The sequence below is a fragment of the Pollachius pollachius genome (assembly GCF_949987615.1).
Source record: "Pollachius pollachius genome assembly, chromosome: 4".
Taxonomy (NCBI): domain Eukaryota; kingdom Metazoa; phylum Chordata; class Actinopteri; order Gadiformes; family Gadidae; genus Pollachius; species Pollachius pollachius.
In genome coordinates, this window is record NC_136937.1 from 24761834 (window position 1) to 24788131 (window position 26298).

At 43.7% G+C, this 26298-nt stretch overlaps 1 protein-coding gene across 2 annotated transcripts in view; it reads right to left on the bottom strand.

The window, feature by feature from the left end:
- LOC307074388 (activin receptor type-2A-like) overlaps positions 1 to 12653 on the bottom strand; it is a 33929-nt gene extending 21276 nt beyond the window's left edge. For both annotated transcript variants that reach the window (XR_013811790.1, XM_079734534.1), the window contains exon 1: positions 11940 to 12653. Coding sequence is in view for 1 of the 2 variants with exons in the window: in XM_079734534.1 (XP_079590660.1) it covers positions 11940 to 12015 (76 nt within the window). In the remaining variant the exon portion in view is untranslated. The remainder of the gene's footprint in view (positions 1 to 11939) is intronic.
- Positions 12654 to 26298: the final 13645 nt, after the last annotated feature.

Genomic DNA, 26298 nt, shown 5'->3' on the forward strand with positions numbered 1-26298 from the left:
GTACATGGCTGTGTGGGAACAGACAAAAATACGTTTGTATTTTAAATAGACTGGAAAAATACAGCCATGCTATATTCGCCCTCCATATGCTTTGCCTCGTTAGAACGGTTTGGGCTTCAAAATCAATCACAATCAGGACTTTGCGCGGGAGAATGCAAGCTGAAAACCAAAAATGTTAAAACGATGCTGTGTGAAATCATATCGATGTCGGTAGGGAGTTGATGCAATTACTTTTCCGTGAAGAATTGAAGAAGGTTAGACTAGGTAGGTAGTAGTAGTTAGGTAGGTAGATTAGGTTGAGGAGTATGAGCCAATTATTTATATGTCAAAGCAATAAACAACATTTGTCACCTTGTTGTTATTTAGAAAAAAATAGCCACCAACTCAAATTCTGTTGCATCATCAGTTCAGCTTTGACACCAGAAATACGTGTGGGTATCGCTTACGTTGAAAGTGCAGACACCTCATTTTGATTCTAAACCCCTAACATGCGGCTTTCTTTCCTCTGTGTGACGAGAGCAAATTGAGCTGGAGATGGATAAGCCTACTGATAAAGAGAGCGATGACATGCAGGTTTCATTGCCTGATTCATGCAGCTAGAGCTGGCCACAATATGCCCTGAAATGTATTGCTCATTCAAACATGTTCCATCTTTAACTCAACTTTGTACATATACTCTACATTTTCAGCCTTAATACACATTGAAGTAAATACTGTGGGTTCACTGTGGTATACTGTACCCACAATATAGTACACTATATTCCCCAGAATCCCTCAGTGAAGTATATACACTACATAATTGTATAGTCATGAAAACTTCAGTGATACTTGGGATGTTGTAGCCTGAATCCCTCTCATACCTACCATGCCTCTCATCTCATCACCCTTAAATTACCATACGCCCTGATGCAATAAGCCTGTATTGATCTGTAAGAAATGTATGATTTTTTTCCTTACTGTGCATATACCCCTAAACTCAAACCACAGAATCCAAATCCCTGTAAATCCTTGCTGGTATGCGCCGCAACAACTGGCTGTTTCTCTCCACCTCAATTAGAGCTGGCGGGAGCAGTTGCTGGCAGTGCTGCGGACATTATGAGTTGTTTGGTCTCTGCTTGTACCGACGCCTGAAAAGTTTACACAGGCCGCATACCGGGGCCTGAGAGCTCTCACGGCTACAGGCCTGCGGTCCGTCGGGCACACACCGTTGCATTCTCCAGCGAGGAGGGGAAGGGGGAATTTAAATACCGACACAAATTCAATCCACTGGTTTGTTGTCCTACACCCCCCTCCTTGCCCTCCTCGCCATCCATCCCCTCAGGCCTGGAGTGCTGGGGATGGATTGAGGCGAGTTAGATGGAGGGCCTTGTTTATTACACTACGGTATTAAGCTGCAGGGCAAGGGGGGAAACCAGTGGATTGAATTGACATCAAAAGTACTACTGTGTGGAGATTTTCTAGCCCAGTGAAATCAGCAAAGTGATGGACAGGAGTTGTCCTCCTCCTCCTTTACAGCTTTGCTCCAATGGCCATTTATATATAGGCAACATTGAATCACAAAGATCAACAGCACACAACTTCTGCAATACAGACCATACTTAAAAGGATTTAAGCATGGGCTGTATTGTAGAAGTTGTGTGCTGATGATCTTCGGACTGATGGCAGACTTTATATGGCTTTTTAAATTGCCATAAAAAGTACAGTAAAGTCTGAACAGGTGCAAACCTTAATAGACTTGTTGATAGGCAACAGGTGAGTGTGGGGATAGTTGTGAGAGAAGGGGGGAGGGGGGGCTTGGAGGACAATCGAGATAATGTGAAACGAGAGCATGATGGATATATAGCAAATGGATTTTAATCAAGAGATCAAAGCAAAGGGGTATGCTCCCTCTCTGAGCAGCCGGGCTGTCTAGACTGCAACTCTACCATGCACATAATGCAACATCTGCAGAAGGCATTAATTGCAGTAAAAGGCCTCTTCTGGTCAGCTCTGTGGAGTCCTACACTAAGAAATCTGGCTCTCAAGCAGTCAGTCAGGACACCCATGGGGGTATGGAATGGCTCAAATTTTCTATGAATAGACATTCATACAATTCTGTTCATTCAGAGACCAGACGATATCAAATGTTGCCTCTCCCTTAAAATTAGGCATTTCAGAAATAGGGATCCCTTTATTTTTGGGAAAATATCTCTTCCTTTTATATTATGCTTGTAATAAGGCTCCAGGGCAAATGCGGAAGGCTTACAATATTCCTGTCCGATTACGATTTGCATCCCTTTGAAAGTTGACCAGTCAATTACTTGTTTTGACCGATAAAAATTGTCTTTCATTCTAAGAACTATTCAGTATATTGATATGTTATCTAACCACTTCCAGCATAGAGAAATATTTTTCAAACTTCCTTCTTGCAGGACTCAAACATCTCAATAAAACCAGAAATTTTGACATGGTCATTTTAGTTTAATGTTCATGTTCATTTGCTATTAGTTAAGCAAGTATATTTACTTCTGCTTCATGAGACACTAACTGGCTGTCCTCGCTACTCGAAGACGAGCTAGAGCAATTTTCAAAATAAGCGGCATAAACGGCATAACTGAAGGGTGACGTGAAACCTAGACAGCGCTGTCCACTGGAGCTGAACCCAGTGAGGGAAGCCGTGGACAGTGTGCCTTTCATTGGCATGGATTTCACAAAGAGTCGTTCTAAATTCAAAGTTCTGGCATAGGCAGCCCATAATAATGTAGGTTGAAAACAACACCCTCGTTGCAAGTTGCTGTCAAAGCTTCCTTTCCATACTGGTTATTTACATTGTTTAATATTTTGATTGTTGCCGATTCTGGTCACAGGCCGATCTATTAGTGGCTCTCTAAAGAAATACAAAAAAATGAACCAGCTACATGACAAACTCATGACATTGGGGTAACATTAAAAGGCATAGAAGGGAGTCATGATTACAATCCTGGTAACACAGCCTCCCATGAAAATACTGAGTTGGATTACCATCAGCGTCCATCAACCCACCGTAATATTTAGTTTGAAAAAAATGTATAAGAATGGCATCATCATTTATCTGTGAGAAAAGATTTGAGTGGAGACGTAACTTGACATAACATTGAAAATGTAGGCATATCATTTTTTATTTGGATAGATCCATCAGATGCACATCTCCGGTGACTGAAGCACCTCCCAATGGTTACTGTGGCACATTTTTCAAGCCAAATTATAAAGTTGACGAGAGCAAATTGGACACGATGCTGACGGCTACCGTGGAGCTGAGTGTGTCGTAAGAAGGACTGTGACACCCCCCTGTTCACCCCGACCAGTGTGACCCCCGATCCTTCATAGAAACACTGTTTAGTGTCAGAGCAAAATGCTGAGCAACTATTCCCCAACACAGGTTGTCAACTCATCAGCCTCAGGCCAACCTGACCACCATTAGCTGCCTTTGGAAAACAAGGCCAGTGACGTTTACATTTACATTTTGGGCATTTAGCAGACGCTTTTATCCAAAGCGACTTACAATAAGAACATCTGTTAGAAGAAGGAGAAACAATATATCGCTGTTGGAACAGTAAGGATGTTCATAGAACCAAGTGCCAAGCACCAATAACCGCTAGGTTAACCCATTCCCTGTATACAACAAAAATTCCCTGCATACAAAACAACTAGCTAGGATAAGATGCCAGATGACCTGTGAAAGAATCTCTATCTGCTTTGAGGGTTGCATCCACACTTTTTGAAGGGGTATCACTGTGCCTTCCGTCATGAGAAGGAGCCATCAGCATTGACATGTTGGGTATTTCCAACGGCACCGCTGGGATACATCTGGAATTAACATATGCACCTTTGCTTTTGAAGCCTGATGCATAATGCAGAGGAAACACATTGGAAGTTAAGAACCGGGACAGCGCAGACAGCAATCCACTCCTTGGGGACTACTGCAAATCACTGGCCCATCGCTGGCCGGCGGACTTAACGGATATTCATTTCTTCCGTCTTGGCCCTTAAAAATGGTTGATGATCCACAATTGAGCTACTTTGAAAGAAATATGTGGAGTGGTTGATTTGGTGTGTGTAAAAGCATCTTGACCTTGAAATGGGACTTTAAAGGCGCTCAAGGTGTGTTAAATAGACCATTGTAACACCATCTGTAGCTGTTTGAAAAGTGCTTCAGGCACAAGAGGACAAATACGGATTTAATTGATACATAATTTTTTAAACAAGGATGAATTAACAAGCATATAATAGTGTATGTTTGAACTGAAGCTACAGTGCCTCAAATATATATATTTAGGGGTTATTAGCCAGTTACACTTCTGAGATATATTAATATCACTGTAGGTTAGGTTATTTCTACGTTTGTTAAAGGTCCCATGGCATGCTAATTTATGGATGCTTTAATATAGATATTAGTAGGCCCCAAAAACAGTATTTGAAGACGTTCCTGAAATTCAGCCGTGGTGCAGAATTACAGCCACTACGAGCCAGTCGTACATTGAGCTTTCCCCAAATGTTTCGGTGTCTGTAGCTTTAATGCAAATGAGGAGGAGAGAGGCGGGTCAAGGAGGAGGGTGGGGGTGTGGCCCTGAGCAGCTTGCAGCCACGGTACCATGCGCTTTGTTTACAGTGGATGAATCGCAATGACGAGTCGCACACAGCCTTTAGCCGTGTTCTGTAAATATTCTAGAACAGGGGTTTTCAAAGTATAAGAGAGTGAGCTCCCCCTCAGAGAACAAATTTCAGCTGAGCCCCCCAGAATTTTTTTTTCCAAATCCCTGTGTTTTGAAAGATATTTTGATTACTATACACATTTTAAACATCTCTGATCATATCTTAAATATCTCTGATCATATTTTACACATTTTAAATATCTCTGATCATGTTTTTGAAACATTTTAAAGATATTTATGGAACATTTTAAAGATATTTTTGAAACATTTTAAACATATTTTTGAAACATTCTAATCATCTTTGTGCGTTTTTAATTACATTTCTTAACACATTTTAACATCTTTATCTAAGCTTTTTAACATTTTTATCTAAGCTAACTTTTAATACATTTGAACAGCTTAATCTGTATACTGCCAGTTTAGCCTCCTCTTTAGTGGGAGCAATGAGTTTGCGTTTGACTTTGCGTCTTCGCGTTTTTTTCTGTTACTTTTTCTGGTTTATTTTTCCTTACGTCGCGCCCCCTCTGAGGAACTCTGGCGCCTCCCAGGGGAGGCGCGCCTCACAGTTTGAAAACCACTGTTCTAGAACACACGGGAGTCCTGGAGCTCTATATCTAAATAATATCATATTATACATAGATATCTATATCATACAATATATATTATCCAAAAGCTGTGTGAGCCACCAGACGATATTATGAATCTCAAACGACCGTGTCGGATTCTCCGACGTCTCTAGTTCTTCCACGTCCACATCAATCTGAAGTAGACTGAACCACGACATGGAGGAGAAAGGGATTGTTGCCCACGATTGTTGACCGCGGTTGTCTCCCGCCGGAGCCTCGCTGCCGAGGGACCACCGCCTCGGCAGCGGTCAGCGCTTAGGCACCACTGCCTCCTGCATCGCCGAGGCGATGGTGGTCCCGGCAGCGGGGCTCAAGCGGGAGACATTCGCGGCCAACAATCCCTTTCTCCTCCATGTCGTGGTTCATGTACTTCAGGGAGTCAAAGCCAAAGTTCCTTTCCCCCAATTCATTCTCAACCATGGCTGAGATAACCCCTACTACGAGTCTCGTTGCGGAAATACCAGAGACGAGAGTCCAACATGTTATGCGCCGTAACACAAACAGCAGAACGGTTATCCAAATTACAAGGAAGTGTACAACACTTGCGTTACAGTCCTGGAGCTCTATATCTAAATAATATCATATAATACATAGAGATATCTATATCATATTATACATATGATTAGGGCTGCAACTAATGATTATTTTAATAATCGATTAATCTGTCGATTATTTTTTCGATTAATCAATGAATCGGATAAAAAAATAAAAACATTTGTAATTGCCGCATCTTTATTCAAAAACTGAACATTACTTCAAATTCACAGTGCAGACTGAAGTGTAAAAACATCAGGTTATTGCTCCAACGTCCCGGAACTATTAAAAGTAATATTAAATGATAACAAATAAAAAAAAACATATCTGGGATAAATAACACAAACAAAAACATACAATGTATGATATACATTTATATATATACAGTATATAAGCGATGCCCATGGTTAACCGGTCAACCGTTAAGATCTTTAACCGGTAAATAGGCCTACTAACGGTCAAAAATAAATGAAATCATCTTAATTTCTCTAAGATGACTGGAGATCGTTAATTTTTATTGATATTGATACCATTTTCGAGACTCCTTGAAATAGAACTTGTATAATTGCTTTAATTGCTGATAAGATGATCATAGTTCAAGATAGGACGTTAAACAGGTCATAATTCCATCTTTACTGTCTATTTTATATTGCTGGGAAAACAGGTTTTCGCCAAAATCTCAAATTTTTTTTTTTTTTGTGTTGCATTTGAGCACATCAATCGTATTACTGAGCCAACCTGAACACATCACATTTGACACTGTTTGCGAATTTTTTGAAGCTAACTAGCTCTATATCCAGCCGATTTTAACATGGATTTAAAAACTGGATTACTATTTTAAACTGGCGGGACTTTCTACACCGTCCGGTTGTGTGAATACTACCGCTGCTTTGAATGACTGTTGATGCACGCGGTGCCGACTCCGAGCCCGTCTGCACACCGTCTGCAGCAGCAGCAGCTGACAGAGTTTTTGGTTGGACTAGACCGATACTGAGTTGAAAGAGTTTTTTTAACCCAAAGACAGTGAAGGTACAACACTTTTATATAGGCCTACAGTCCAGTGTTAAGATATGACCAAAATACAAGCTGTGGTCGTTCACACTAAAGCTCGCTGTGGGCGTGCATGAACCATGAACCAACCTGTCTGTGGCTGGCTGTAAACACTGCCGCACCTACGAGTGACGTAATAATCGCGCGACTCAACGAATCGATGACCAAATTCGTTGCCAACGCTTTTAGTAATCGATTTTTATCGATTTTATCGATTCGTTGTTGCAGCCCTACATATGATCACGGCCAAAAGCTGTGTGCGCCTCTAGACGATATTATGAATCACAAACGACTTCGTCGGGTTCTCCAACGTCTCTGGTTCTTCCACTTCCACATCAATTTGAAGTAGACTGAACCGCGCGCTGCCCGCTGCCGGCTGCCGCTGCCGGGTGGTGTTGCTTCGCGGCGGTGGTGCCTCGCGGCAACCGGTAGCGGGCAGGATGTCGCAGTTCATGTACTTCAGGGAGTCAAAGCCAAAGTTCCTTTCCCCCAATTCCTTCTCAACCATGGCTGAGACCCCAACTACAGGAAATTCAAGAGACGTCAAAGAACCGACGTGTTATGCGCCATAACACCAACAGCAAACACTTGCGTTACAGTGTGTGTAATCACACACACACACACACACATGTGGCGCTTGCACGGTCGTGTCTCATTGGCAGGCCAAATTCTCTGGGAGGGCAAGGCAGAGAAAGGGGAGGAGCTTAGATCCTTTACGACGATATAAGGGACCGCATTCCAAATCAGCACGCTTGAGCCTCAGTTTTTTCAAAGGCGAGCAGTAGGGCTGGGCGATATATCGATATTGGAAATATATCGATATTTTTTCAAACGAGATATGGAACGAGACGCTGTTGTCAACATCGATATAGTTTGATTTGCGTTGAAAGTACAGCATATTTTATCCAAATAACAGCAGTTTCGGACCGCGACTACCGCCTGCTATTTCGTAACTCTGCTTATCTCTCTCCCGCTCTGCCTCCGGCTCACACACACACGGCCTGGCCCCCCTTCCACTCACGTCACTTTTTCCCCTACGGCGCAAAACATGGAGTCCGCCGGCAACAGCGGCACGGAGGAGCATGTATGTAAGCAGAAGACAAATGGCTCAATAGTTTGGAAATGTTTTGGGTACCAGGTGTCTGACGAATGACAGAATCAGTTTTTTTGTAGAGTGCTTCAAATCTGTCGCGACTAAAGGGTAGAGTACAACCAACCTCTTCCATCACTTGCAGCAGCACAACGTGCTCAAAAATGCGTGCAGCGACCCAAAATCTTAAGCTGTCTCGACATTAATTATTTTTTATTCAGATAAAGGCAGTACAGCAATTGTCCCAAAATGATTCCGGACTCCCGGACACCCGCCTGAGTGTCCAGCGGGTGTCCACTCCGGAGGGTGTCGCTCCATGTCGCGATTCAATTCTGTGCTTCAGATTGATGAGGAACTGGAAGAACCAGACACCTTGGAGATATATTAATAATATAATTAATATTTAATAATTCATAATATTTCGGAGGCGGTAACTCCCCCCTCCCCCCCATCAGCAAGGCAGGTTAATGAGCACAGCGACGCAGGCAGGCTGGAAATGAGAGCACAGCGGCGCCACCGATGTAGAATGACGAGTTGGAGCGCGGCAACGGCAACTATGCTATTGCGTCAACAAATATCAATATTTATCTTATATCGATATTCTGCTTGAAGATATCGAGATATGACTTTTGGTCCATATCGCCCAGCCCTAGCGAGCAGAACACCTAGTGCTCGATTTACACCAAACGCAAGTTTTAGCCACTGGGGGACCATAGGCAGGCTAGGGGAACTCATATTTATGTAAGAAAACCACATAAAGTGATTTTCATGCCATGGGACCTTTAATATTCATTACATTGCACTAGTATACCATTTTACTACATTTTGCATTACATCATCAATCATCGTCTAGAATGGTTTCATTTTCAGTTGGGCAGGCATCAGCATGCGGTTGACTTTGAGCCTGTTCTTGTTCTAACGCTTTGGTGATCCTAGCCTTATACTCTCACAAGTGTGCTCTGTTCAGAAAGCGCTGTATATAAAAACTTTATTGAGTCTACTGTCAGAACAAGCTGAATTGTTGCGAGCTTTCGAAAAAGCCAAGTCTTTCTTTTACGCGCCAGTAAACTTCAACTACATAAAATGCCATTAATTTTACAGTTGTATCAGGAGAATATGACTTAAGGACCTTGTATGGACATAAGTAGCTGCTCCATCTCCATTTTAGTGACCCAGAGAGGAGGGTTTAGTAAACTAGGCCTACTAGGACTGAACTAGGCCTCATGCTACACAAAGCTATGATATACTTCCTGTTCTTAAAAAAATAGGTAGGCTGATGAAAATTGTACTGTATTGGGACAATTAAGTGCTACATTGATGCAAGAGTTCGTCCAGTGTTGGGAAAGTTCACTTTCTACGTGAACTAGCTCAAAGATCAGTTCACAAATTTAAAATGAACTAGTTCAGTTAAACGTTCATAATTCAAAATGTTGAACTAAGTTTACAGTTCAAAAAAATGAACTAGTTCATAGTTCTTTTTTTAAATATGTTGCTGTAAGCTTTTCTTTTTTTCCTGTATTTTGCACATTGAGCCCCCTTTGTGGTTTGTCTAGGATGAAATAGAGTGGTTGAATCAAAGATCATAGCGAAATACAGTTACTATCGTGTTTTATTGCACATTAAGCGCATTTTGTAAATCCCATTGATTTCTGTTGGAAGACTCATTGCTCGTTGACCGGAAACGGAAAGGGGGGGTGTTTACGTTTGGTTGTAGTCTTTTCGCTCAGTTCTAGCCCTACTGTTGAGACGGAGAACCAAGCGAAAAGACTATACCCAAACGTAAACAGCTCCCCTTTCCGTTTCCAGCCAACAAGCAATGATTCTAGGAGGTATTCTAGTCCACTGATTGTACATATTTATAATTCGAAATTCATCTCAGCCTTTATACCACAGATACTCTAGGGTCTATAGCGTATAACCGCGTTGTCTGATTACAGTTTAATTCATTTTTCATAATTTAATAACTCTCGTTTTGAAGAATAATCACCGCGCCATTCGTTTCAATGGGAATTGCGACGGTCTATACTTTCAACATAAAGTGTACATATTTATAATTTGAAATTCGTCCCAGCCTTTATACGACAGATACTATAGGGTCTATAGCATATATCCGCGTTTTCTGATTACAGTTTAATGTAACAGTAAGTTGACAACACCGCAACTGCAAATGAACCGTACAGAGATAACCATTGCAACCGGTAAAACAACACGGCGTTCTGCGCGCGCATCAGCCGTGTTGATAAACAAATAACCCCCCAATTGAACAAAGTTAAACCGAGTGAGCGTGCCATTCACAGACACCAGAATGAACGAGTTCACAGTAACGTTCATCAGGCAGTTATTCAGTACGTTCAGTTCACGTTCGCCCAAAATACGAACGAGTTCATGAACTATCGTTCAATGAACGCGTTCAGGCACAACACTGAGTACGTCTTTCAATTTTGATTGGCAAATTGGCTCATTCATATATATAGAAAGAATTGGAAAATGGGCTCATTCATATATATAGAAAGAATTCTTAACATCTTTGTGTGTTTGAAGAGCTACAGTTAATGTCGACCTGAAGCCACTTCTCAAACCAGCGTTTTAGCAGCTCTCCTACATAAAACACATAACGCGAAGTGATGATTACACTCGCCTCATCAGCCCTTACCAGCCTCAAAATAATGACAGTTAATGAGTCAGTTGAGTGCTTTGTTTGATAATAGCTACATATAATTGAGTAGTACATTACTTAACGAAGCTATTCCACAGCAAAGTGTTAACCGGAACCAACTAATTGACCATTAGCCGTAACAGTGTTTGCATTGAGGTGGTAACGGATTTTACTTTATAGAAAGTTTAAGCCTCATTCACTGCTACTGTAACTGCTCAATTGTCAAACCAAGGGCTACCACCAGATTAAGTTGTAAAGGCAACAAAGTCCCATCAAACAAGAAGGGGACAAAGAACACGCAACTTCCAATGCATGAGGCAAAGTCCCCATTGAGAAGATGCACAGCAGATGCATGTAGGCTTTAGGGCTTTATGGAACTATGATGTTTCCACCAGAATACAATGTCTTTCCATGTCGTGGTTACACTTGCTTTACATTTGGTTGACTATCGTTAATGGCGATGAGGAACGGTGTAAAACCTGGGATCCAACTAAGGCCACCTCTGATGTACAAAGCACCTGTACTCTCATCCCTTTACATCAGCTTTTATTTGGAAGATGCACTTAAACCAACCTTCAGAGGGCTAATTAATGATTTCCATAATGGAACAAAGGCCTTTCTGTAAGATCCGCTGGTCATATGAGAACCCCCTATCAACAATGCATTCATATGGCAGGACCTGCTCATTGAACACTAATATCAACAAGTATCAGCCAGCAAATACAGACTATCCTCCAAACAGGAGCAGCACTTTCAGATACACAGACTCCACGTGACGCCTCTTGCCAATGCTGCACAGGCGGGGCCGTCCGTTGACATCTTAACAACTGTCATCCAGACAGAGCACGAATCATAGACTCAAACAACTCCTTGTGCAAATACACTGGGAATCGAAGCGTTATCACTGCTGGCAGAGGCCTCATGTTGGATGGTGCGTGATGCAAACTCATTCATACACTTCGTAAAGTACCTGGACAGACCCAGCCAGCCTCCCTCCCATTTCTTGTGAGGGCGCTTCCCAATTATCTGTCTCTCTCGCGCACGCTCGCACACACACACACACACACACACACACACACACACACACACACACACACACACACACACACACACACACACACACACACACACACACACACACACACACACACACACACACACACACACACACACAGTAGGGTGATGTGGTACCCACTACAGATACAGGGCATGTGTCGTGATTATTTACAGAGATACCAACTCGTAAACAGTAAAGTTGTGCACACATATATCCCACTGCAAAGCAAGCTAAACCAATAACAAACCACACCAACCTGAGGAGCACGAGATGAGGAAAACGGCAAACGCCAGCTTGGCTGCTTCTCCCATCTTCCATTCGAGGTGTACCATCTAATAAAGAAACAGGAGCGGTGTGGCACAAGACCTATTGGATCATAAACCCGTCGGGCACAATAAGCATTGTGATTGTCTTGGTAAAAAAGGGCATTTTCTTGCCCAAACAGTAATGGAGGGTGGCCGTTTTCTCAAAGTATCCCGTCAGTAGTCCCGTAGTCCATATTCAATTATTCCAGTGGGAGTCTTTAACCGGATAACAAACGAGCCTGTACACTCAAGGATAATTACAATGCAATGTCAAACCCACCGCCAGCCTCTGCCAGGGTCTGTACCGGCCCACACTGTCCGGTAACGCCTTTGTTATACACCTGTGTGCGGCCAGAGACTCCGTTATGTGGACCAGAGAGCATCCAACCCGCCTGTTAATCAATCAAGTCAATAACTATGGGTCAGCTCAAGATTTCGAACCGAAAGGTCGACGTGGATATAAAGTAATCAGATAGCAGCTCATGAGGTAGAGCGGGTAGACTTGTAACCGGAAGGTTGCTGGTTCGATCCCCGGCTTGTCCAAGCTGAGTCCCGAGGAGTCCCTGAGCAAGGCACCTCACCCTGACTGCTCCCGAAGAGCTGGTTGTCGCCCTGCGTGGTTGACTCCGCCGTATGTTTGTTAAGTCTGTGAATGAATGGTTGTAAGTCGCTTTTGATAAAAGCGTCAGCAAAAAGCCCCTAAATGTAAGAATAAATCCGCCTAACGCATGTTCTGAAACGCGAGGACGCTGTATTCCTCATGGGGGGTTGAGCTCGCCCCACTCGCGCGGTTGTTTACGGTCGGAGTGGTCCGTATGCCCACCACTACGAACCACAGAGCAGGGAAACAGCTGAGCGCGCGGCGGAGGAGGGCGGCTTTCACGTGGTCACGGCGTCGACGGTCCTACGGCTCGTGCTCTTTGGGGTTGGAATGTCCTGGAGCACGAGGAGCTGGACGCCCGCGAGGTTCGCGTCGCGAGAACAGCCGAGCGGTCGCCTGTAGTTGTGTCGAGTTGTTGTGACTCGCTCCCCGCCATGCCTGGCGCACAGCAGCTCGACTCTGACTCTGGGAGTGGGAGCAGGGAGCAGGTCGGGGATATTTCAAGATGGCGTTACTGGCAGAGGGATTGTTTTAAAGGGCGCTTCGGTTCGGGTTGCGCCGCGTGCCACAAGTAAACACCAAGCAATTGAGCAGGATACAGGGAGTTATGGTAATTATGATATGATCATGTAACCTTAACATATGTGCTAGTGCATTTAACATTTGTCGCCAATAATCATAAGTTGATACTATGTTACTATAGTAGGCCTACTCAGCAATAATAGTTGTAATAGTAAAATGCAATTGATCTATTTGGTATTAAGTGCATATGATATTGTTTTATTATATGTATTGGCATTTGATTACCTAGCCTAATCACTCATATAATATGTGATGAGACTTTACATAAGTTATTTGGATAGGCTTCTGATCGTCTATATTGCATTTAGTTTAACTTTCTCCATAACCCCTTCACTGTGTTGGAGGGGAGACAGACTCACCTGTTTTTATGGGGGGGTTTCTAACCTCTGGCTAGAAGAGCATGCCTTTGAAATAGCCATATCCAAGGGGAAATGGTTGCCTCAAGTTATAAAGAAACATTCTAAGTGCCAGCTGTAATATTTGTGTTATGCTTTCACTTTAATGTATTATATAGGTTTGATCTGAAGCTGTTGCCAAAAGGGTACCCCCCCCCCCTTATCCAAGGTACTTATACAATACATCCATCCAGCGCTCTTAAACAAACCCTTTTAGTTGTCCTAAAATGTTCCAAATTACTCACATCTTCATTTTTGTCTGAATCCAATTTTCAGATTGTGTTGCTCTTGTCAATGATGAAACGTATCAAACCCATAATAGTTTAACAGAGATTGAAACGTGGCCCAATTCCATGATCGTCTAAGTAAATGCACTCTCTCCATTAGCACCGCAATCAGGGGGCCTCTTTGCCGCTGATGGACGCTGGATGAGGAATGGTTTGAGCGTTTCAGGGCCCATATGATAAGATTAATAGTTATTGTTCTCTCGCTTGTGCAGGGCCTAACCTTAGAGAACCTGAGAGAGATTGAGAGAGAGTGAATGAGGGAGAGAGAGGGAGAGAGAGAGAGAGAGAGAGAGGAGGGAGGGGGAGAAAAGGAATCAACCAAATCCAAAGCCTGAAAATGTAATAGATCCTTAAGTCTCTCGTGCCATCGCTCTCTCTCGACTTTAAGTGCAGAAAATCAAAGCACACCGCAGCAGCAGCCAATGATTGCATTCTCATTACCACCAGCAGCCAGCCAGCCTATGAGTCAGCTTCCCCTGCAAATGGAATTAGCGTGTAGCAGGAATGTGACTGTACTGTTTTAAGTAAGCAGCTGAGGTCAAACAATGCATAGGCTACTTACGCCGGGGCTAACGGATCGGTTTGAGCCAGTGGTAATGATTTCTCTCACAGTGGGAGGGAAAACCAATTTGACAATGTGTTCATTAAGTGTATTCCATGTTGAAGAATAAGCTTGCTGTCGGATGACAGTAGTTGGGTGTATCTGGACCAAGGGTGGGGGCGGATGGGATGGAAGGGGCGGTCGGCGCACATAAGCTGTCCTGTGGATGACACCATCCCCCCACCACCCAACCCCCCTCCACCCATGATAATCCCATCAACCGATTCTAAGATGCCACTTATTTCCTGCTTTAATGGCATTAAAAGTGCTAGCCTTAGCATTAGCTCATCATCACATTATGAGGCAGAATAAATATTAAGGTTGCTTATTGTGTGTTGTACAAATGTGCTATCCCAGGTGTGCGCAGAATCCTCAATGCTCATTAAGTAGACTCAAGTGTCGTGATCTTGTCTCTGGCGTGACATAGTGAATTCATCGCAAACTGCTTTTTGCGGTCACTGGTAAGTAAAATGGGCCAACACATTTATGGGAATTGATCTCCGTTTATCAATGTTTCATTTTCTCTATTTTTGGACCATCTCTGTATGCTCTCAATCTGTATGTGTTTTCTTCTCTGCAAACCTGTAGGACTATTGACATCTCTCTTTCTCTCTCTCTCTCTCTCTCTTGCTCTCGTACATCTTCCTTGAGAGCACATGATTCATCATTTGTTTTCGCATTATTTTCACAAACACAAAAGATGTTCTTCTAAACCCCAGCGTCCAGTAGTAAACAACATGCTTTGAGAGCGACGAGAATTACTGCCCATGTACAAGGCCTCCTTGTAGCCCCGGAGACCGAGTTTATATGCTGTGTGTTCCACTAGTCAAGATACCACTCAAGGTAATGTCTACCTCACACGCAACCACCCACTCACAGAAGACACCGACAACACCATATGATGCAGAACGCCGATGCACACACACACACACACACACACACACACACACACACACACACACACACTTAGCTAGAGTCCTACATGGTAACTGCCAACACAACCAACCCACCCACCCCAATCACCCTTTGTTGTTTTGCAAAGAAGATCTCCCCAGCATTGGACTGCTGCTCTTCTGTGTTGTGGTTTGGAAAAGATCTGGCAGCATGTAAACGAGCCAAAAGGTGGATCACTACAGAAGGCGGTGGTGTGTGTGGGGGGGGGGGGGTATATGAGTTGGATCTGTTTTATAAAATAAATACATACAAACACAAAGATAAGGCCATAATCACCTCCACTGATGTTAAAGAAGCAGCAGCCCCCTCAGGTTGTTCTATACAAGTCACTTGTCGGTGGCGTTGGCCTTCTCTCCAGAGTTGTTCTCAGGCAGGAAGTGATGAGTTCGCCATGAAGACGAGCCTGTGTTATTATCGGTGTCATCTTTTTATTTTTTTCTCCAACATGGGAAGGCATGGGGGTAAACATAAGTGGCTGGGGGAAGGTGTGTGTGTGTGGGGGGGGGGGGGGGGGGGGGGGAGCGGTGGGGGAATAGACTGATTTCAAGGGCAATTGCATCATGAAACCCAAGTCAGTGGGGGGAGTCATGCCCCTGGGCTCAGAGAAGAAATCACTTTTTTTTCTTTTTTAATCCCCGCACTGTGCCCAGTGTAATGTGAGACTCCTAATGTTCTCGTTTTGAGACATGCAGGAAATCAGCCATAGAAAGCGAGACTATTTTCTGCCCAGAAGTGCATTGTGGGTGGGGGGGGCTGCTCTTTAAAGCAATGTGCTGGCTTATGCATGCTCACAAAGGACCATTGAACGTGAACCGGCCACACTTGCTGCTAATGAACGTGGGCCGCAGAAACTGGACAAAGGATAAAACATGTTTAAATATATATTTATATATATTTACCTTTATCCATGTATTTACCTTTATCCATATGAACCATGTAAGCTATGGCATTGGTTAACATCCCTTGCTTACAGGACAATACCAGTCTGTGATCGTCATAGTCTCTCCTGGCTTCACTAAAACATCCGTTATCAATATCATTTGTCGAAATTGCTTTGTTCTTGCTATTCTACTGCAGGGCATTTGTAAAAAAAAATGGCAATATAGCACCTTTGTCTTTTCAAACCAACGCAAGTCGCGTCAGTACAGAGTTTGTTGACAAAGAAATGTTATCCCGATACAAATAATTGTATGTTGTGTCTGTATTGGGTTTGTGGAGAAAATAAACTGAATTGCTGTAGCAGTACTAAAAAGACGTGTTATCACAAGGACTAAAGTGCTGCTGCTATAGTTTGCCTTCATGGAAGGCCCGTTGATGCAAAAATGCTCTTAGGATCAGAAACGGCACAACAAAGTGACTTTGACTGATTATTTTGGTAGCTGATGCTGAAGGAGAAGCAGGAGAGACATTTACGACGGTATCTCCACAGAATCGGTATTGTCCTTTAAGATGTGAAATAAATCCTTGAATTGGATTTAGCTTGAAAAAACAACAACCAAAACAACATGAAAACCAAGCATTCATTGTCATCGTCAGCTATTGACCATTAAGTTCTAAAAAGAACTGTCTCTTGTATTTACATATTGTTAGCTTCCTTATTTTCTTCTTCTAATCGTTTATATTTTATAAAAATACATTCAAATGTTATATAAAGTGTATTATACTTAATGCAACAACAACTAATCCCAACATAAACGCTTTGAATCATAATGCCATTTTTCAAGGTGCACTAATCCCAAATCATAGCTGTGAGATGAGGTCAGTCGGGCAACAAGTGGAGCACGTGGTTTGGTGGACACATGACGCAACGACCCCTTTGAGCATTAGAACCAATTAAATAGCCATTTAAAAAAAAAAGTATTTGCAAACAAATATATACCCAGTGTCGAATTACATCACTTAAATGACATCATGGCATGCCGCTGACAGCTTGAAATCCAGTCTCCAAGCGATGCCGTGACATGACGGGGGTGATTTGAAAATAACACCGAGCTGCCTGCAGACGAGTAGGCGTCCTGCGCCCGAGTGATGACGTGACGGTTATGTAATCACGCGTCGGGACCAACGAGGCTCAGGAATGCATGTCAGTCGAGGCGGCTGTACTGGCAGCCTGCATTCAGGTGCTCTGTTTATGGTAGCCTAGAGTACAGCAATGGGAAATCGTTGGTATGCATGGGGAAAGAAAGGCTTGCAAATGCCTAAATTAACGGCATACTATGCAATGCTGCATTAAGGATGGTTAAAAAAAGGGGTTTAAATATATAGGAAAGGAAACAAAGTAGAGTAGTTCTGCACCAATAAGTCGTTTAATCAAATTATTATATTTCTGATATAATTGAATCATAATCAATAAAAGATCTATAGTCTATAAAAGGTTATAATTAATATACAATCCCAATCAAAGGTCCAAAGTGATGAATTAAATTTAAACAGTTTTTATCTGGCAAGCAGTCTATTTTAAATCGATCCATTAAACAAATTGTTTTGTCCTCGACGCTGAAAAACAAAGATGTAGTTCTACGTTAAATTAACTGCTCTGATATTTTATTGTAATCTAATCTCCAGATCAATAATCATTAATTCTAGTGCTGTCAAGCGATTAAAATATTTAATCGCGATTAATCGCATTAATGTCATAGTTAACATTTTTTCTATTCTAAATATCCCTTGATTTCGTGCTGCTAGCCTTTTAGTGAGATCAGAGAGTGTTGAGAAGGACAGTAATAAAATATATTTGGTAAGATGGATATAAGAAGAGAGACCCGCAGTGAATTCAACCCGGTCCACTTAACATCGGGTAGGTGCATGACAGTGGTAAGCCTACCGTAAAACTTCAATAGCCCAGGCTTTTATTTGTTTCAATCACTGAACTTTGGAACAAAACTCAGCAAATTTGGGAAACACTGTAACATTTATTATTTAAACCAGTATGAATATTCCTACCGTACGTAGGCCAGGTAGCCCAGGCTATCAAATAACGCCTACACACACACACACACACACGGTGGCGGAGTGGTAATTGGGAGAGTCGAGAGAATTCCCGGCGGGCCGTTAACGTTTCGGGGCTGTCGGGCTGATAACTGCGGGAAAACAATATTGCGTTTATAAAAGTTCCTTGCAGCGCCGTCCGGCAGCCTGAGCTGTGCGCCCGCAACCTCTCACCAGTGTTGGGGGTAACGCGTTACTTTGTAACTGTAAACTGTAAACAGTAAAGATATTACCTTTTTGGGTAACAAAGTAAAGTAACGCATTACATTTAAAATATCGGTAACTACACTACTTCACTAGACTATAGTAACGCGCTTTCCTGCGTTACTGCTGGGAAAGCGCGTGCTGCCTGTGTGTCTGCAGCGCCTGCTTGCCCCGGCACGTTGCCATAGCGATCGATTTGAGTGACGTGGGTGCTTGTGCGAAGGAGTGTTCAAGTGTTGGAGCGCAGAAGCAGGTTACACAGAAAGACCGGCTGGTGGCAGGGTTCATTGTAGAAAACATCATTCCCCTGTCGACTATTGAATCGCCCAGATTTAGAAAAATACTAGATAAAATACCCGCGACTCGCAAGCCAACATCCGACAGGGAGACAGTTTCCCATTACCTAAACAAGTGTTATACCGACATGGAATCGAAGCTCAAAATAATTTTCGAGTCCTCCCTGGATCATGTGTCCACCACCGCAGACATTTGGTCCGCAAACAACAAAAGTTACCTAGGAATGACGGTGCACTGGATAGACCGCATTACTTTAAAACTTGAGAAGGCTGCTCTTGCCTGCAAGAGGGTGAGAGGAAGACACACTTACGATGTCATAGCGTGCAAAATAGATCAGGTTCATTCATCATTTGGACCACATAAAGTAACAGCATGTGTCACCGCCGCTTAAGTGCATTTCTGTTTTAATTGTATGGGATAAAGTGACCTTTTTATATTTTTCATTGACCACTTAATTTTTGTTCTCATGTTTCCCTAAGCCTGTGTTTTGAAACGTGTGTGTTGCTACTGATTGACCTCACCGTAGCCTACTTTATCCTGTTGTTTGTGGATTTTACAGTGAGGCATTTCTTTGTGCAGACGGGGATATCGTTCTTTCATCTTTTCTATTAATTAATTTTATTGTATGACAATGTTTATATGTGAAGCACTTTTAGTCTGCCCTGTGTATGAAAAGTGATTTAAATAAACTTGCCTTGCCTTTCATATGGTTTTATATGCTATTTTGTATAGATCTATACAATAAACAATAAGTGATTATAGGGCTATGATGTTTGTCCATGTAGGCCTACCTACAGTAAATTAAGAAACGGGAAATTAAAGTAATAAGTAGTGAAGTTACTTTTCAAATGCAGTAACTAGTTAAGTAATCTCATTACAATTTACAGAAGTAACTAGTAATAAGTAAATAATTACTTTTTTTGAGTCACTACCCCAACACTGCCTCTCACTCACTCAACAGCCGCAACAAACGGTTCAGTGGTACAGCCCAGGTGGGCCTTGAACTGCGATTGGTCAGAAAGATGTAACAGCTAATGACAACATTGAACTCTCGTGCAGGCTTGAACAGAGTGACACACAAACAAACACACAGTTTTAAGGAGGATTTCACCCGCTCCATATCCTTGCTTGCCCAAACAAGTTTGTGCGGCGTGCTTGTTGTTTTGTTTCCGGTGTAGCTAGATCCGGTATGGGGTTGTAGTTTATCTAACGTGACTAGTTGTTGCTAGACAGCAGGTGAAAAAACTACAACTTTTGCCAAAAGAGCGTTAATCTCGCGATAAAAAAATTAACGCCGTTAAAATTGTTTTGTGTAAACGCCGTTAATAATGCGTTAAACTGACAGCACTAATGAATTCCCAATGCTTACATTTGTTAGAAAATGTAAGCATGTAGCCAACATGAACGACGCAATTATCGTACAAATGAAAGTTTCACAAATATAAATATGTGGACATTTAGATTTAATTCAATCACTACATTCATATGATATCACCAAGGGCATAATGATTTGGATGAACTGAATAATCTCCATTTTGTTTCATTAGAGTACTTCCTATTTGTCTTAAGCCATGACAATTACTAAGGGCATAGGCTATGCACGGTGACTTTAATTCATCACCAGTAGGTGATGCTGAAACTGAAGCAAGAATATATTAATAACAGATTCAACAATTGTAACAGATGTATCCTGTTCTGGCGTGGTTTAACACCACTAACCAAACGGTCTGTTACATTGTCACAATGTCTTGATTTTAGGAGCAATGAGAGGGGCCATTTCAGTGACGTGCTGTAAAAATACTTTAGTCCCTTCTCCAATGGAGAACATAATCTCCACCTTGCAACCTTCACTATTTTTGCTGGGGAATTGGGTAACTTAAATTACAAGCCACAAAGACCATTCAAATATTCTACGATGGTCGTTCTTGATGAGCATCTTTCCAGGCTCTGGATCTGGTGGCCAGGATTGCGGCATCCTCTGTGGCTTGAGTAGAGAGCGGTACTGTTTCCTGGAGGTATTGGTCCCAGAAGGTCAGGGCTTGGTGGTTGAACTTGTGCTACTGGCAGTTATTGCAGTCCTTGACTCAGTCACCAACTGAGACAGAAGAAAGGCTGTGTAGCAGATGTCAGTATGAGGAGATGGTCTGGATCCGTAGGCACTGGAGCGAGAGGTCTGGCATTGATAATCGCTGCCACCTCTGCAATTACTGTGGTAGGTGCCTCGTGTGAGCTTTGAAGACCAACACTGATGGAACAGAGTCCAGAATCATTCTTGCTTAACCAATCTTCCTCTCCAATGAGACACCCATGTGAGAGGCAAGGGAATGATGGACCCTATTGGTGCCCTGGTCTAAGAGGAGCTTCAGTACAGAAGTGTTGTCAATGTTGGAAGGAATCCTGAGATCCTGGCAGTCACAGGTGAAATGGGTTCCCCAAACAAAACTAATGAGTTTAATTCAGCCCCTGATGGCGAGGAAATGCCTGAGAGCATTTATATAACTTGATCTGTATCTCAATCTAATGTGAACAGCTCTCACACTCATACAAGTAAATAACACAGTCCATAGTATACTGTGAACAAGGCCACCGGTTGTGTCCAGCGTAAGGACACTAGATCAGACTTCCAACCCAACGTTTGTGAAAAGGTGTTCAGCTGAGAGGCTATCTGCCAAAAGATCAGCCATCTTCTGTTACTAAGGTATGGTACTACTACTAAGTGACTGGAGTGATGAAGCCAAGAACGTCATAGATGCTGTTTACTCCGGCAACGACACCTCAATTTGTGAAAGGGGTTCCCTTCATATGTTACCTTAGAAGTGAAAGTGTCAGACTTGAGGTCCTAGTTGAGACCCAGGCTGTGCTGAATTGGCAGCTTGTCAGGCTCAAGATTATAGAAGAAGATTATATCTTCATAGTCTCCATGACATCTCTTGTTTGAGTCGATTTTTGTAGCCAAGTTTCAGTCTGAGAGGATGTTGTGTGTTCCTCAGGAGCTGAGCTACTGCAGCCTTGACTATTTGGCTGGACTTTAGTTTAAACCATTGTCAACATAGAAGTTGTGGTTATCAAAATACTCAACCCTTTACTGAATGTCTAAGGCATTAGATGGCCATTGCCTGGGATTGACTTTTACCAAATACATGGACCTTTATATGGTACTCAATGCTGTGTTTGGATTGGTCATTGTCCTGAAAACCGCAGGAATCTTGCAAAGCTGCCTTCCTCATCCCTTACAAGGAAACAGTTGAACATCAGTTGGATGTCTGCTGTTATGGCTAATGCTTCTTGACGGAATCATATTCTTATTTAGGTCTGGCCTAGATAACAGAACATCGTGGCACACACACAAATCCCCGTCTCAACGACCGAGTCAACCTGGTCTCACAGGGATCCGTGAAATGACCTAGCCTATGTATGTATATACAGGGCCGGCGCTCGGCGTAGGCGACCTAGGCGATTGCTTAGGTTGGGGGCGCCCTCTGGTGGCGCCCTTAATTAGTCAAATAAAACATACAAAACAAACCGATAAGGGAGGGGGCGTGGGAGCAATTGCTAGAGCGCCCCGAAACCGTGAACCTAGTACGCAGGACAATGCGTACCCCGCCTTGTGTCTGAAAAAACAGACACAGCGCGTCTTCACAGCGAAGACGCGCTGTGTTCAAAATCGTTCCCTATTCATTCACTCACTATTCCCTATATAGTGTTTATGATATAGTGCACTATATAGGGAACAAACAAACGAGAACTCGGACACTACGCTGAACATTTCTAAATGTCTTTTGCGTCAGTAAATGCACCGGGTATTTGTGTGACGTAGACAGATGCGCCCACATTATGTAAACAAACCGGGCACCACGAGGAAAGCTGGAGGTTGTATTGAGGTTGAATGTTACATTTCCTTGATCAAGTTTTTTTAAATTAATTTTGAATGTTGTATTTTATATGTTAAATCCCAAATAAATTGTTAACATTTCTAAATGAAAGCCGTAGACTCCATCATTAAATGTATAAGTTTTCGTTATTATTCAGCTTCTTCTTCCCCTCCGGAAAAACGCGACCGCATTGCATTGCGGTATACGGGAGTAACATGTAGGGAACATCGTATGTTCACTCAAATTTTGGATATTTTAAGTCTACTTTATAGTGCGTGAAATATACCACTAAGAATTTGAAAACCTCTACAAAATGGTGAGCACCCTATATAGTGCACTATATCCGTGATGGGGAACGATTTCGAACACAGCTACGCAAACTCATTGCTCCCACTAAAGTAGAGGTGAGCAGAAGGAGGCTAAACTGGCAGTTTACAGATTAAGATGTTCAAATGTATTTCAAAAACGTTAAGCAAAAACATGCTTCGATAAAGATGTTAAAATGTGTTAAGAAATGTGTTTAAAAACGCACAAAGATGTTTAGAATGTTTCAAAAATATGTTTAAAATGTTTCAGAAAAAATATGATCAGAGATGTTTAAAATGTGTAAAATATGATCAGAGATGTTTAAAATATGATCAGATGTTTAAAATGTGTAAAATAATTAAAAGGTCTTTCAAAACACAGGGATTTAGAAAAAAAAAAATTGGGGGGGGGCTCATATTAAATTTGTTCTCTGAGGGGGGGCCCACTCTCTCATACTTTGAAAACCCCTGGAATAGACCATTTTCGTTGCTTCGAGGAGGTCTGGTGGTCTCCGTATATAATAAACAAATAAATAAACATCTATAAATATATATATATATATATATATATTGTAGTGGACATTATGGAAACAATTCCCCATACTGTGTGTTACATTTATTTCCCTTGATATATATTCCCTTATTATCCTTGTTTTGCTTATCATCAGTCGTGCGTTCTGCACGACATGTTATTGTGTTCCAATATAAGGGACGCTGTCTCTTTAAGGAAGCGGACCTGTTTTGGTTGTGAAGACAACGGCGCGGTTTGTTTATTCCGGTTTGGTGAGCAACAATAAATGACACGCCGTTGCGTTGTCAACGTGAGAAATCGGTTCTTTCATCAAATCACGATTTCCACACTGGTGACCCCGACGTTTGTCTGCTGGACGCATTCCAGTGACACACCGAACAACTATGTCGACGAATGCTGTTTCATTGAAACTCCCGGAGTTCTGGGAGTCGTCGGCTTCTGCTTGGTTCGCGCAGACTGTTCGCGCAGACTGCACAGTTCGCGTTGCGTGAAATTACCGCGGACACCACCAAATACTACTATGTAGTGTCGGCCCTCGGCAGTTCAACAGCAACAAGAGTGGTTAGTCTCCTGAAACATCCCCCTGCAGAGAATAAGTATACAGCACTCAAGGCTCACCTGCTGAAGACTTTTGAACTTTCTGATGCTGAGAGGGCTAGCCGGCTATTTTCTCTGCAAGGCTTGGGCGACAGCAAACCGTCTGAACTTATGGACAGGATGTTGGATCTGCTTGGAGAGCACAGGCCTGATTTCCTCTTCGTCCAGCTCTTCCTGCGTCAACTCCCGTCTCAGGTACGGGCTGCTTTGGCCAACACTGCCATCACTGATTGCCGCGCGCTGGCAGAGGAGGCTGACAGGTTTTTTCTGGCTGTTCAACACCCTGGCATGACTGCTGCTGCGCTCCATCCTGCGTACGCCATTGCAACCAACTCGGCCCAAGTCCCTCACACCGCCGCCCCGCTCCCTGGTGACTCAGCGCTCACTGCAGTGGCTACAGTTTCGCACCGGCAACGTTCTGACACAAGCCTGTGTTTTTACCACGCTAAATTCGGCTCCAGGGCCAAGAAATGCCTACCACCTTGCAGCTTCAGGGGGACGGGAAACGCCAGGGCCGGCGCTCAGTAGTGGCTTTGAGTGTCGGCCGCACTGGCAGGCTGCTGTTCATCCAGGACACCATCTCCGGGCGCCGTTTCCTGTGTGACACCGGCGCACAGAGGAGCATTCTGCCTGCATTACCACTGGACATCCTGGCGGATGGATTTGGCCCCCCCCTGGAGGCTGCTAATGGTAGCCCCATACGCACTTATGGCACTCGACACGTTGCACTATGTTTTGGCGGTCAGCGGTTTAGCTGGGACTTTATCACAGCCAAAGTGGCTGTCCCCCTCCTGGGTGCGGACTTTCTATGCGCTTATGGGCTGCTGGTGGATGTCAAAAACCGTCGTTTGATTGACGCCACCACGTTTTCTTCATACACCTGCGCTCTCAGTGGTTTGGACTCCATCAGACTGTCTAGCGTGCTCTCGCAGGCCGACGAGTTTCATCGCCTGCTCGCAGAGTTTCCAGTGCTCACACAGCCCACCTTTTCTTCATCTAAGGCCAAGCATGGAGTGGAGCACCACATCGCCACCAATGGCCCGCCTGTCTACGCCCGGGCACGACGACTAGACCCAGCCAAGCTGGCCATTGCCAGGGCTGAGTTTGACAGCATGGAACGCCTTGGCATCATCCGCCGCTCCAGCAGCCCGTGGGCTTCGCCTCTCCACATGGTTCCAAAGCCCGCCGGCGGGTGGCGCCCCTGCGGCGATTACCGCAGGCTTAACGACGCTACAACGCCAGATCGCTATCCAGTGCCTCATATCCAGGATTTTTCAGCACACCTGGCTGGCAAAGTTCTTTTTTCGAAGGTGGACCTCGTCCGTGGATACCACCAGGTTCCTGTCCAACAGCTCGATGTGCCCAAAACAGCAGTGATCACCCCTTTTGGACTGTTTGAGTTCTTGAGGATGCCTTTCGGCCTGAAAAACGCCGCCCAGTCATTCCAGCGCCTCATGGACTCTGTACTACGTGATCTGCCTTTCCTGTTTGTGTACCTGGACGACATCCTCGTGGCCAGTACCTCCAAAACCGAACACCTGGCCCACCTGCGGATCCTCTTCGAGCGTCTCAGCCAGCACGGACTTATCATCAACCCAGCTAAGTGCCAGTTTGGGTTGACCACCATCGACTTCCTGGGACATCGAGTAACCAAGGGCGGGGCTGTGCCACTCCCATCTAAGGTTGACGCGATCTCGAACTTCCCACGGCCCGTCACAGTGAGGTCCCTGCAGGAGTTCCTGGGAATGGTGAACTTTTACCACCGCTTCATTCCCAGAGCTGCTGCAATCATGTGCCCCCTGCATGAGGCCTTGAGGGGGAAAATACCAAAACATCTGGTGGATTGGTCCTCGGAGAGAGACAAAGCGTTCATGGATGCAAAGGCCGCGTTGGCCAAAGCGACGATGCTGGCACACCCATCACCTGATGCGCCCATTGCCATCACAACAGACGCTTCGGACTATGCAGTGGGCGGTGTGCACGAGCAGTGGGTGGATGGTGCCTGGCAACCGCTTGCTTTCTTTAGCCGCCAGCTACGCCCGCCTGAACGCAAGTACAGCACGTTTGACCGGGAGCTGCTTGCACTTCACCTTGC